Source organism: Strigops habroptila, chromosome Z, assembly GCF_004027225.2.
Source record: "Strigops habroptila isolate Jane chromosome Z, bStrHab1.2.pri, whole genome shotgun sequence".
NCBI lineage: Eukaryota > Metazoa > Chordata > Aves > Psittaciformes > Psittacidae > Strigops > Strigops habroptila.
The window spans coordinates 66,866,485-66,880,992 of NC_044302.2; the positions used below are offsets into that span (position 1 = coordinate 66,866,485).

General features: G+C 39.7%; 1 protein-coding gene across 1 annotated transcript in view; it reads right to left on the bottom strand.

Annotated features, from left to right (window-relative positions):
- The window catches only part of ADAMTSL1 (ADAMTS like 1), a 312,286-nt gene that overhangs the window by 72,833 nt on the left and 224,945 nt on the right, over positions 1 to 14,508 (bottom strand). The window contains exons 15-16 of the mRNA XM_030470560.1: positions 5,076 to 5,377; positions 23 to 152 (exon numbers count right to left, since the gene is read on the bottom strand). Of these exons, the coding sequence (XP_030326420.1) occupies positions 23 to 152; positions 5,076 to 5,377 (432 nt within the window). The remainder of the gene's footprint in view (positions 1 to 22; positions 153 to 5,075; positions 5,378 to 14,508) is intronic.

A 14,508-nucleotide genomic window follows, 5' to 3' on the forward strand; every position in this document is an offset into this window, starting at 1 on the left:
GCCCAAGATATAAGAAGCCTACCTTGGGGGACAGGGGTCCAGGCTACAGGCTTTCAGCAACTGTGGAGGACGACGGCTGGTTACACACAGCGTCTCATCTGCAGTCTCCCTGGTTTGTTTGTTCAGGCAGGTCACCACAGCCTCCTGGACACCTGCACATGAAAACGCATGGTCACAGCCAGCTCTCTGTACCTGGAGGCCCAGCCATGGGCAGCCATGGGCCTGGTGGGGCCAGTGAGGCTGTGCTGGGGCTGTGGCGTGCAGGGAAGCACAGCCTCACAACCAGCACTGCCAGCTTGGGGGCTGCAGAGAGGATGGGGGCTGCTTCCCACATGTCAGTGAGGTGTTTGCTGTCCCCATCCAAGTGCTGTGCCTGATGGTCTTTCAGGAGTATGGTATGAATGCCTACCAAAGGGGAATGTTTCATGGCACAGTGTACCTGACTGACTATGGAAAATAGCATTTCCTTTTCTCCCTCCTAATCTCTAACTTACTCTTGCAATTTTCATACATTGCTTACTGCACCTTTTGTATCCTGTTCCCCAGACAGCTGGGATATCGCCTGACCAAAACACCACCTGAGATTCTGGGCTTTTACTTGTCCCTGCTGTCAGTCTCACTAGCTGTCTCAGTTGCAGTGAAAGGTCCCTAGGTTCATTCACCACTTACCTTCCACACACAGAAAATTGCCCAGTGTTCTCTGGTGACTCATCCTTTCACTACGAGTGAGGCTGTGACAAATAAACAGCCTCACTGCTGTTTAGCCAGTCACACAGGCTAATGCGTGAAGACAGCTTTGGCTTTGTCATGCTGTATTTTAAAACAACAGAATGATTGCAAAAGTGAAGTCAAAAAAGGTCAGACAAGTCAGCTGCTCTGTTATCCTTCTGCATCCACAGACCTACACCTAAACTGAAGACACAAACCTGTAAGGCATTAAATTCAGCATCTTCTCCATTTCTCTTACACTGATGGTTTGTTTTATCACATCCATATAGCCATGCTCTTACAATTTTCTATCTTTTAAAGGTACTGGTAGAACCCGTAATCTTGCCTGACAGTACAGGTATTGAAGAAAAAGGCTCCTGCCTGAATTTAACCAGTGTGTGGTTGCTGGACTGCGTGTCGACAGAAGTTTCTGGCTCTAACACATTGGGCCAGTGTCTAAAAAAGTAAAAAAATAGATCTGGCTTGCTCCAGAAGAAAAAAGTGTGCTCAGAATCGCTTTCTTCAGCTCCTCCTTAAATCTCGCACTGAACATGTCACAGCACGCTGATAACAACTATCTCTGGTTTTGATAGGTCAATGCAGCAAATGGTTATAAGCTTTAAATGAAGGATGGATCCATGAATATTTAGAGAATATAAAGAATCATAGAATCATAGAATCATAGAATAGTAAGGGTTGGAAAGGACCTTAAGATCATCTAGTTCCAACCCCCCTGCCATGGGCAGGGACACCTTGCACTAAACCATGTGGCCCAAGGCTCTGTCCAACCTGGCCTTGAACACCGCCAGGAATGGAGCATCCACAACCTCCCTGGGCAACCCATTCCAGTGCTTCACCACTTTACAGTGCTTCTGTAAAGAACTTCTTCCTTATAGCTAATCTAAATTTCCCCTCTTTAAGTTTGAAGCCATTACCCCTTGTCCTACCACTACAGTCCCTAAGGAAGAGTCCTTCCCCAGCATCCTTATAGACCCCCTTAAGATACTAGAAGGCTGCTATGAGGTCTCCATGCAGCCTTCTCTTCTCCAAGCTGAACAGCCCCAACTCTCTCAGCCTGTCTTCATACGGGAGGTGCTCCAGCCCTCTTATCATCCTCGTGGCCCTCCTCTGGACTTGCTCCAACAGCTCCATGTCCTTTTTATGTTGAGGACACCAGAACTGTACGCAGTACTCCAAGTGAGGTCTCACAAGAGCAGAGTAGAGGGGCAGGATCACCTCCTTCGACCTGCTGGTCACGCTTCTTTTGATGCAGCCCAGGATACAGTTGGCTTTCTGGGCTGCAAGCGCACACTGCCGGCTCATGTTAAGCTTCTCGTCAACCAACACCCCCAAGTCCTTCTCTGCAGGGCTGCTCTGAATCTCTTCTCCACCCAACCTGTAGCAGTGCCTGGGATTGTCCCGGCCCAGGTGTAGGACCTTACACTTGGCTTGGTTAAACTTCATAAGGTTGGCATCTGCCCACCTCACAAGCGTGTCAAGGTCCCTCTGGATGGCACCCCTTCCCTCCAGCGTATCAACCGAACCACACAGCTTGGTGTCGTCAGCAAACTTGCTGAGGGCGCACTCAATCCCACTGTCCATGTCACCGACAAAGATGTTGAACAGGACCGGTCCCAACACCGATCCCTGAGGGACACCACTCGTTACAGTTTTCCAACTGGACATCGAGCCATTTACCACAACTCTTTGCGTGCGGCCATCGAGCCAGTTCTTTATCCACTGAGTGGTCCATCTATCAAATTGATGTCTCTCCAATTTAGAGACAAGGATGTCGTGCGGGGCAGTGTCAAACGCTTTGCACAAGTCCAGGTAGATGACGTCAACTGCTCTGCCCCTGTCCATCAGTTCCGTGGCTCCATCATAGAAGGCCACCAAATTGGTCAGGCAGGATTTCCCCTTAGTGAAGCCATGTTGGCTGTCACCAACCACCTCGCTGTTTTTCATGTGCCTTAGCATGTTTTCCAGGAGAAACTGTTCCAAGATTTTGCCAGGCACAGAGGTGAGGCTGACTGGTCTGTAGTTCCCCGGGTCTTCCGCCTTCCCCTTCTTGAAAATGGGGGTTATATTACCCTTCTTCCAGTCATCGGGAACTTCACCTGACTGCCACGATTTTTCAAATATGATGGACAGTGGTTTAGCAACTTCATTTGCCAGCTCCTTCATGACCCGTAGATGGATTTCATCAGGTTCCATGGCCTTGTGCACGTTCAGGTTCTTAAGATGGTCTCGAACCTGATCCTCTCCTGCAGTGGGCCTAAGGTCTTCATTTTCACAGTCCCTGCATTTCCTTTCCAAGACTTTCATGGTGTGGTCAGAGCATTTGTTAGTGAAGACTGAGGCAAAGAAGTCATTAAGAATCTCAGCCTTCTCCAAATCCATGGCAGCCAGTTCTCTCGATAGCTTCCGGAGAGGGCCCACGTTGTCCCTAGTCTGTCTTTTATTTGCTACATATCTATAGAATCCTTTCCTTTAATTAAGAGATAATTAAAAAAAAATATGTGAGCTTCAGGAAGTTTTTTTGCCAAGTAATTGAATTCTAAACATTATTTACTGCACAATGTTAACCGAACAAAAAGCTGTCTGCTTTAGAATTGCTTTGCCTGAAAAAAAGAAATCAGTTCTCAATAGGAAATCACAGAATAAAAGGCTGTAAGGGTGATATGTGAATCTAGGCAATTTAAGTTCACTTTCAAAATACCATCAAATGAGACTTTTTGTGTTTATTTCTACCAGAATAGAATAATTGCTACATGATATTCGATGACAGCTCTGGGAAATGCAGCCACTAACAGCAGACTGAAATGACTAACTAATTCCTTCTGGTTGCTACTTCTGGGAGGTGAAAGGTTACTTCTGCGTCTATCCAATTTCTTCTCTTGAGACTTCAAACCCAATAAAATTAGTTTGGCCAGTCTTGCACCTATGGCTACAAAAATATCTGACTTAGTGTCTGCTAATCTGGAAATTTTGGAGTTGATGTCACACAGAAAGAAATCTTGGCTAACAATTTTTGCTAGCAATTGAAAGACATTAAATTTACAAAGCAAAACATCTCTGTCATAACACCTCTGTGAGTTATATTTGAAAAATACACAAATAGTCACTATATTCAAAGAAAATACTTGATTTCAGGATGATATTTATAGAAGGTATTCAGGTTTCAGTATCCGCAGTGTGTGACAAATGGTTACTGCTCACTAGTAGCCTCCATATATGACAAATACTCCTGTTGTAAAGTCACTGTTCATTACCACTTAGCATAAACTAGTGCCATATTTTTTATGTATGAAACAAAAAAATAGTGGCAATGGTCTGACAATCCTCTGTGACCTCCTCTAAACACAGACTACTGCCATCAAGCTAAGAGGAGGAATAGAAAATCTTTCAATTATTGTCTACTATATGTTTTTTTGAAGGTTATAACTGATTGTAACTGGTGAATCTGTACAGATCACACTACTAGACATTCCTAAAGTGCTAAGTGGTTTCCAGTTCTACAGTATCTATTCTGTATTTATCTATAGTAATCCTTTTTAAATAGCCTCAAATTTCTAATGTAAAAAGCTGGAGAAGCCTAGGTTTAATTTAAAAAATACCACAGTGTTCATATTTCTCAGAACTGGCTAAACAAAATGATGGGAAGAAAAGGGATAAGAGAGAACTGTGCATTAATAGTCTATAACATGTGGAACCTGAGACCTTGATTAACTTTGAGAAACTCCAAGTGCCAAGGCTGCTAGCTTCAGATAATCACACCATTAGTGCTTTTTTACCATATGTTTTCTTTTTCACTGGGATCGGAGCTAATGTCACTTAGCGATAGGAGTTAGGGAACCGGCTGAGCCCTTAGAATATCAATAATTTAATGCATCTGCTATGAGAGAACAATTCACTTCCACATGTTTATACTCGCACAGTACAAATCAATTGATAAAACCTGAAATGACACATGATTCTTAGTCTGTATCACCAGACCACTTCAACATTCAGGTTTTTGGCTTGAGTGTGGGAGTGCCTTTTAAGTGACAAGCTTATGTAAGGAAACAGAAATATGTCATACATTGATCACTTAGTGGCAGCCTGAGCATGGAACCTGAAAATCCTGGGCTAAAATATGTTGTGTACATGTTGGGTTTTTTTTTCCATAGTTTTCATCCATGCTTTTTTAAATATGGTTGGACTCAATGATCTTATGGTTAAACTTGATGACCCTACAGGTCTTTTCCAACCTAAATGATTCTATGAATCTAAACAGCATAGCAAAGCAGCATGTCCATGGGTGTTAAATGCAAAGCACATGCTTGAAGAGGGAAATCAAACTCAGCACAGAAACATTTCACGCTTACCTCCTCCACAGGACTCTGAACACTCCGTAAAGCCCTCATACTCCCAGTCATAGAGCTCATCAAACTCCTGCAAGCTGCCGTACAGCAGCTCAGATTCCTCTGGGGTGTATTCGGTGGCCTCCCCGCTGCAGGGACCACTGTAACAGGCTCTCTGAGACACAGGCTTGGGACCTTCACACTCATCGATGGGCAAGTCAGCCACAGACTGAGAGAAAGAGAGGAGCACTTGACATTTCACAAGCCGCACTTGGCTGCCCACTCCACAGGTGACACTACAGGTGGACCAAGCCTCAGGAATAAACCTGTGGGAGGAAGAGAGAAAGGCAAGTTATGTCCAGAAGTAGCCAGGCAAACAAAAGCAGTATATTCCTGTCCAGGTCAAATTCTGTTCAATAAGAAATAAATGCTTCACCTCATCATAGAGCTATTATGATACACATATAAAAGCCATGACGTATTGTTGATAACTCAATGGCAACAGTGGATAGGTTCTCAAGTATTCATGTGGAGTGTCTCCTTAAATCCAGGAAGAAAGATACATGCTTAGAGCACCTGCCTTGATCCTAAAACATCTCAGTGCAAGGCATCCTGCAATCTCCCAATGTGCATCATCATTTGACTAGCTACTTTTTGCTAGTATACAACATAGATCATCTTTGCCTTAGTTAATATCACAGTTATATCACTAGTAAGTAATGAGCATGTTGCTGTAAATAGCTAGTTGCAGTATTATAGGGAAAATAATTTCAACCATTGTTCCTGTATTGCAGTAACTATTTAAGCCTTAATTTGAAGTCGTAACAAAGATAACGGCAGCATTTCTTTAGCTGCCTTTCCTCCCCCCCCCCCCCATAAAACATCTAATTTCTCTTCTCAATAAAAAAAGTGTTCCGTTTCTATTCTGGATTTCTCTGGCTGTTGCTCTTGTCCCAGTGATTAGGAACTCTTACATGCTCCAAATTTTTGTCTCTGAAAGTCCATATATACATTAATAAAAGCACCTTACAGTAATCAATACAATATGCAATATGCAACCCACCCCTACCCCCACATATATGTACCATGACCTCAGCCTGGAACAGCATAGTCTCCTAGAGCAGAGACTGTGCATCTCTATACCCACTTTTTGTGGGTGTTTGTAACATCTTGCTATAAACCTGATATACACCACTATAACACTATAAATAGGAAGTAATAGAAAAAGATGGATTGAATATACTATTGGAACATTTCAAACTATTTATAATGCTTCTACAAAGATCAAAAAAATTATTTCTGGAGCAAAGCCCTTGAGAAACTAATGATACAAAGTAATGCCATTTCCCTACTCTGTGACAATTTATCTTAAAAGATTGGTCAAAGATGATATCCTTCATTTTGAAAGGATTATACTCTTTAATAGTATAGGTCGGCTACTCATCTTGTTTTCTCTAAGGATCTGCAACTGCTGCAATACTATTTTGAAGTGGGAAATCTCCTGTTACAGATTAAGCAGTCTATATCAGCCACTGTGACTTAGATATTTTGATACTTTAAATGTATAGCTTCTTGAATTAACAAACTTAGAGGAAGAAAGAAAGCACTGGTCTGCATCAGAAGCTGTCTTGCTTATATTTTTTTAACATTATGAATTGTTTTGTATCTGTGCTTTGTTGCAGAGCTGCTGCATTCCAAACCAAGAGGGATGATATTTTGCCAGGTATTAGAATTGCTCATTTAGAAATCCATATGCTTTGTATACTCAGAATATTTACACGATATATATCACACACACAAACACAGGAACAAAAGAAAAAAGAAAGAAAAGGGAAGTAGGAACATTATTAAGGCAGACTGTATCCTTTTTGAATTGAGGCTTGATCTATAAATGCCACATATTATTTTACCCTAGTCAGCAACTCATAATGAAAACACTGGAACATCTTCAGGAAATTATGTTTTATTCAGCTTTCTAGGCCTAATTTCTATTTTTTAAGTGACAAATTGGAAAATATATTTTAATTCTAATATAACTGTTGGCTGCTGAAGAGGAAATTGATAGAATCAAAAGAATTGCAAGCAGAAAAAAACGGAGGAAAACCCAAGAAAACCCTGCAAACTCAATCTCTATGTAGGACTTGTCATTAGACACTGAACATTTTTGTAATGTGAATGTATATCAATGGTTCTAAATTTTCCACCATCCTAACCCCAGGCAATTACATAGCTCTCAAATATATTTGTACGGTCATTAATGATTAATGTTGCCAAATGGTGAGTACAAAACACAAAAAGTATGTGAATAAAAAGCAGTAAACTTGATGGGTTTAAGGTTATTTGTTCTGCACATAGTGAACCATTCACTGCACAGAATTGTGCTTTTCTGTAAACTAGCATCTGACTTTTTTGAGAATGGAAGTAGAGGAATAGATTCACTGAGAAGTAATATTTTTAGAAAACAGGAAATGATGGAGGTGTTTCAGTTGTTATTGCATGTTGTTTAATTAATTCCCACTGTAATAATAGTCCCCATAATAATGACCTTAATAACCAAGACAGAGATAATAACTAGTTCTAGTAATACGGCAGTAGTAGCTGTCAGCAGAAGCCAATTGTGCTAATAGCTGTGCAAATTAAAAATAAAAATGTGCCTCTTGCCTCGAAGAGATTACACTGAGTATTTCATAGCTCTTAGCATACTTCTCAGTGATTAGCATGTTGCCATTGCATCAAAGATCATCTTTTATTCCTCTGCACAGCAGACAGAATGCTTCTTCCCCAAAGGAAAACTACAGCAGTGTGTTTTCTGGTAGTTCTGATGAATATTTGCTCCTATTTTAGAGAGATCACTACACAGTGGAGAAGTGAAAGCTGGAATGAGGATCATGACGTTGCTTTCTTACGACTGACTTAACCGTGTTTGCTGTCACGCAACTCCTGGAGTGCCAACTATGTTACAGCATAGTTGTAACATATACTCTTGTTTCTTGGCCTGTGGGCACTTTTATAGTGATGGATCAGCAATCTTTTCCTATATATGAACATCCTTGCAAAATAGTGAGTTCTGAATTTAGAAAAGGCATTGTAGTTTTCAGTGGGTTTTGTTAGCTGCCAAGGTTTCACAATTTGCCCAAGATTCTATTCAGCTGAAGGGACTATTGTTGCACCATTTGTCATGCACATTAGCATATGCTGGGCTGCAAAACGTGTTCTAGGAATAGAGGAAAAGAAATGTAATCTACTGACATCATTGATGAATTTCTGCAGGAAATTCAGATGTGGTACTGAGCTAGTTTTGGCTCATTTCTTTTGTAGTGTACTAAAATCACTGAAAATATATTTTAAGGAAATTTTAATATGATTGAAAAACCAACTTACCATGATTGTACATAAAGCGCTTAATACAAAATATTGGTCAAATATGAAATGCACAGCAGTCCAGCCTTCAGGCTGCACAGCCAGTGAACCTGCAAATACAAGTGAATTGCAACTGTCCACAGAATTTCATCCACACATGAACACTGAGAAGATACCACTTGCCCAGCTCAATTTTGCAAGGACTATTTGCACTTCTATATATTATTATTCTCATTTACACATGAGAATGCCCCTTTCAGACAATAGCGTGTCTTGTGTTTTTAACAAAAGTCCTGTTTTAAAATTATATGAAGAGGTATTGTAGACTAAAATGTGCTATGCAATGATCACTTGTACATAAGGCAGCAAAAGTGATGTCAAAATTTGAGAACAGCAATGACAATGGCAGTGCTCAGTCTTGGGAAAATTATACTTTTTTCTTAAATCTCTGGGCACAGCTAAGGATTGATGTATATTCCCCTCCATACGGCAACATACGTGTAATTGGGAAAGTCAGAAGAAGAGAAGCACAGAGTCAGTGCTCAACAATGGGAGATATCCCACAGTAGGTTAGAGTGGGTTCAGGGTGAGACCCATGGAAAGCTCTGCTGAGTTTTGTGAAGATCTCCAGAAAACTTGATGTAAATAGCCAAAACCTCTTCTGACTCAGACTTGGGTTCCTACAATGTGTGCTATGAAGAAAAAACCCCAACTGTATATAGACTGATGTCCTTTGAGCTGTAGAGAAAAATTGTTCATTTTATTCACTGCTACTTAATTACATATTGCAACTACATATTGCACTTAATTTTATTGCTTAATGCCCTTTTTTTTTTTTTTTTAAATCTGTTGTTAGGTAAATCCATGGTTCAGACAAACACTGAGGTTTTGAGAACTGCACATATCAGTAAGACGGAGTGTTCAAAGGCGCAGACATCCACCTATTAAGGCATCTGAAGTCAGATACTGCTGGTGAAATAAAATGCTCAGTGGTTTATTCAAAGTCTTAGAAATTTTCTATGGTAGAACCTAGAACTGAGCTCAGACTTCCAGACTGCTTGTCTCCAGCTGAAGTCCTTTTTCTCCAGGAGAGGCCACCTTTCCATGGGTTATAAGGTGTAGATAACATCCCAGGATGCTCATACACAGCACTGGGTAGCTGCTGGTATCATTGTTCAGGGAAGTGAAACATGTCATGACCACTCCACAATAAAATCTCAAGGTTCCATCTATAAAGTAATGGCATCAGCACCAGCTGCACAGATGCAGTTCCAATCTGAGTGATTACTATCTGTCCCTCTATAGCTTCTTTTCAGTTTAGTGCGAATGTGATTTTTTCCTTCAGCTTTGTGTCCCACCATTCTATACTGTTGCTGCTCTCCATAAATTCACCACTGCCTTTCTCCCCAGGGAAAGATAACCGCTTCTGCCTTGTATACATTACACATAAATCTTGAATAGAGGTGACTGTCTAAAGAGGCTCCTTGAATCAACAGATAAAAATTGTTACCTAATGTTAGGCTGCTGCACTGCTGATCTTTGACTGATCACACAATTTTTTTTGCCATTAGACCTTAATATGGAGAAGTTTCCCTAAACTTCCTTCTTCCTCTTCACTGCATGACACTGGAGTGGACAAGCAACAGCCTAGCAGGTTGATTGTATATGTCCTCACTTTTTTGGCAATCCAATAATTACGACATGCTTTATTTTTAAAGTAAAATATCTGTAGGAAGTTTTAAAACTACTCATTAACCTGTGAAGCAAATACAAACATGGTGATGGAAACTATTTAACAGGGAAAACCAAAATAAATAGCTTATGTGTCTTTGGAAACATAAATATCTTCTGAAAAGTAAGAAAGAGATATTGAGTGACTCTGCCATACTGGCCCCTCTGTCCATACCTAGTTCCCTGAGGGCTTTGTCTCCCCACTGATGCATGTCAGGAATTTCCTTTTGTTTTTTACTGAACTTGCCCCATCACTATGATGGTGCCATCTGGCATCCAGATATTATTATTTGCCCTTTCCCCCCCCCTCCTTTTTATGGCTAGCACCAGGGTTATTTATGGCAGTATGTTAAAACCTGGGTATGGTGCTAACATACAAAAGCATTTTTCAAGAGTTAGAGACAGAAATCTTTTAAACAACCCTCTACCACCCACAAACCCAATCTCATTATACATAGAAAAACCGATACTTTTTTAATCATGACTGCTGGTCTTTCTGACTCTGGCTGTCATGCTGTGATGGTGTAATGAGCTCCAGTCAAAGGGTCAGACAAAAAGATACTGTGGCTTCTCCCTCTATTTCTAGGGCCTGGTGAATGGTGACTTCAGAGATGAACAGCAATAGGAGAGCAATCTGTACAACAACACAGGACAGCAAGGACTTCTTACTCTAAACCTGTGTCCTAACAAAGATTACAGCATTTTCTTACCAACCAACTTAGAGTATTTCATAGTAGTTCTGACAGCAATTAATATTTAACTGACCCCATCTAGGGGTGCAGCAGGTCAGAAAACTCAAACATAACTATTCCCTCTAGCCTTCAAGTGGCTGGACTGGTTATAATTAATTCTTTCAGCAGCAGAACTGATGAAGACTGATTAAACATGGGTCTATATTTGAAAGCTAAGTGTCCAAATGGATTCTCTGGTATCTCTTAAGGACTAAACTCCTTTAGAAACCTTTCCTTCAACTGAGGAATTGTAGGGTGTCAGTTTTCTACCTAGTCATTTAGTTCAGTGAAACATTTGGAAAATACTACCACAGAATTTCCTGGTGAATATCAATGAAATTTGACAGAGAGGTAAAATTCTCTTGGATAACTTTATACTTCTGTCAAATTCAGTTAACTGGAATAAATTCAGACATAACTAAGAGAAGAGGAAGGCAACTGACAGATAGACATATACAGTCAAAATTGAACTGTAAGACTTGCTTCCTTTAGAAATTCCTGAAGAAATAAATAATGGAAGGCACTACATGCAGATGGAATAAAAATGAGCCATCTGCTGCTGTTGCAGCACGTGTTAGAAAATGATCACAAATGACAGCTAGAAGGACAATAAGTGTAACTTTATAACCCATAGTATGCAATTTCATAACAAAAATTGTATTCAAGAGAAACTCATAGAAGTCACAAGACAGCAATGCAGAGATTCACAAATATGAGGACTCCATGCGTAGGAGAAATCTGCTGAAAACTTTCAGCTTTAGTTTTTAAACTTCCACTCAAGAATAAACTTAGAGAAGGACAATAGAGTTGCTTATAGATGGGGATTGCTTTCTCTGCCTGAAGAATGGTAAGGTAGAAAGGGTGGCAGTGGTAGGGAAAGAATGGTCTTCTGGCTACAAAGAAAGGGTCTGTCTTTGGAGGAGATTTGGCACTTGGTGGCATAAGAAAGCTCAGGAACAGCCTCAGACGAAGTGGGAAGAGTCCTTACTGACATCTCACCTAGTCATGAAATTGGTAAGTATTGCACCAATACATAGTGAATAGGAAAATCACATAAGCACAGCTTATCTGAAGAAACTTCCATTACTCCAACTTCAAGCAAACATGCTCATGAACACATAACACTGCTTTTTCAGCACCTGGCCTACTGGGCCACTGGAGGCCTTCTGCTGTTTCTCCTGCTCTACTGTCTCTCCTCTGCCCATCGTTCCCTCCCTGCTGAGTAGAGGAGTGGTGTCTCAAAGCAAGTCTATCCTGGCTGCCCAGCTCAGCTCCTACTCTCCAACCTTGCTGAACCAGAGAAAATAAATGGCTTCCTCAGAGAAAGGGAAGCAAGCAGTTAACTTTTTCTTTTATTTTTTATTTTTACAACCCCAGTATATGTTCTGAAAATACTTACAGTGAAGTACACTCTACAACACACTTAGGTGTAAGACAGTAGGAAATTGATGGTCATGTTCTAGTTACTCCAATTCACAGTCAGCAAAATAGCTGACCACATCACACGCTATCTTCCACCTGCTAGTGCTAGTGCTTAATCCAACATTTAAAAACTGTTCCAACCTGCAACTTAGCATGCACCTACCGTCTGGACTTATCATTCATAAGCCAAAACATGTGAGTGATAGCTTGACACCTCTCAGCATGGTAGGCTATGGAATATTACATTGAGTCTGCAGAGGTGCAGAAACACAGGCTAAAAGGTGCATTATTATGTAATATACCCTGCTTTTCAACTAGTTGGTGTATTCGAAATCCCTACAGCTGACTGAGGACAAATGATGGTCTAAAACTGGCATCAAAGTTGATTGTTGATTGTATATTGGTGAGTTCTGAATGTTTTGTCTCCTTTTCTACAGAAAAAACTGTATGTAATGACAGAAACAATCTAATAATCTAATCTAATAAGGACCTAAAACCCGTAACTGTTTAAAGGTAGACATTACTGAAAAATACTATTAATAGTGAGGCACCAGAACCAATTTTATGTGGAACTTCACTTCTCAAGTCACTGTCAACAGATTAGATATTCTGAAACAACATGCAGATGGCTATTACTGTTTACAGACGGGGAGTGCATGGATGGCCCTTTCAGCACAAGGTTTCTAAGTTTTTGTTTGGTCTTCCTGTCTCACACCTTATCACTAAAATCATCCAAATCCAAACACAAGGCATGGATATCTCTGAGCTCTGGGAAAGTTTGCATAAGTATCCTGACTTTGTGCCGTTTATTTCAGCTGTTAGTCAACACATATAAAAATCTAGACCTGAATTTAATTTAATGTCATGCTGATTTCTCATCAGCCTAAAATAAAGATTATACATGTTCCCGGAGCTGTGCTTTGCAGAGAGAGAGAGAGAAAAAAATGTATAAAATGTCACCTCATGGCTGAATGAATCTAGTCTGGACTGTGCCCAACTATATGTTGATATGTTAGTACCCCACTGGTATCACTGAAGTGTTGTATGAAACGGGGTAAAAAGATGAGAATGTCTTTGCAGAACAGGGTTTTTTTTTGCAACAGAGCAGTGAACTATAAAGTAAGGAGGTGTCATAGATACACTAAAAACATTTAAAAATTCTTAAATACCTTTCATTTTATATCTCCCAATGTGTGTTTCAATCACAAGTAATATACCCATAAGGTTTTCCAGAATATTTTATTAAAATACACATCATGATAAACAAAAGCCTCTTCATCTTTCTCTGCATGTTATGCCTATTCTCTACAAACCCCTTTTTGTTAATATTTTAAGCTACATATATTAATATATATACATATGCATATTACTATATGCTTTTTCTATGGTATTGTCAACATTGTTCACAAAATTTATCAAAAAAACTTCTGTGTGATAAATTGTTCCAATGACCACATTATCAGTATGATTCCTTTCGATAAACTTCCTGATAATACATCCTACTTTATGTATGCTTCCAGGGGTTATTTACGTTTGATAAATACATGTTTAGATAAGTGGTTTAGTAGTCTCAAGAAGAAAATCACAAGAAAATAAACCATACTTTACAAACGAAAAATTAGTACATTCACAGATATTGAATTTTCTAGACTTTGACTCTGAATGAATGAACTTACAAAATCTATGGAACACCGGAAACAGTTAAACAGCCCATATTACATGCTATATCGCTACTCATGTGTATATATATACACACACATATGAATACGTGCATTTGTATATGCGTGTATAAATGTGTGTATATACATGTATGTATGTGTTTATGTACATATATGGCACCTGGATTAAAATAATTTTTATTTTCAGAGCTTTATTATATATGTCTGTAGCTCTATTTCAATGTTTCAGTTTCAAATTACTTAAACTCAAATTAACCATGCCAAAATTGCAATCATATTACATCATGAACAATGCTTTTAGTCTAATACACAGCTGTAGTTGCAACAAAAGATGCTGTATGGTTAGCTACAATGAACTGGATACTGATTAAAACTCTGTACAGAGGTTATAATTACAGCATGCATCTATCTCAATTCCAGAATAAAAAAATCCAAAACATAACAATAATAGTATTTTTAATTTCTCAGTCTCATTGCTAAAGGCATATATGGTACACCAGATTTACTGCAGCTTCCTTTTCATTGCAATTTTAT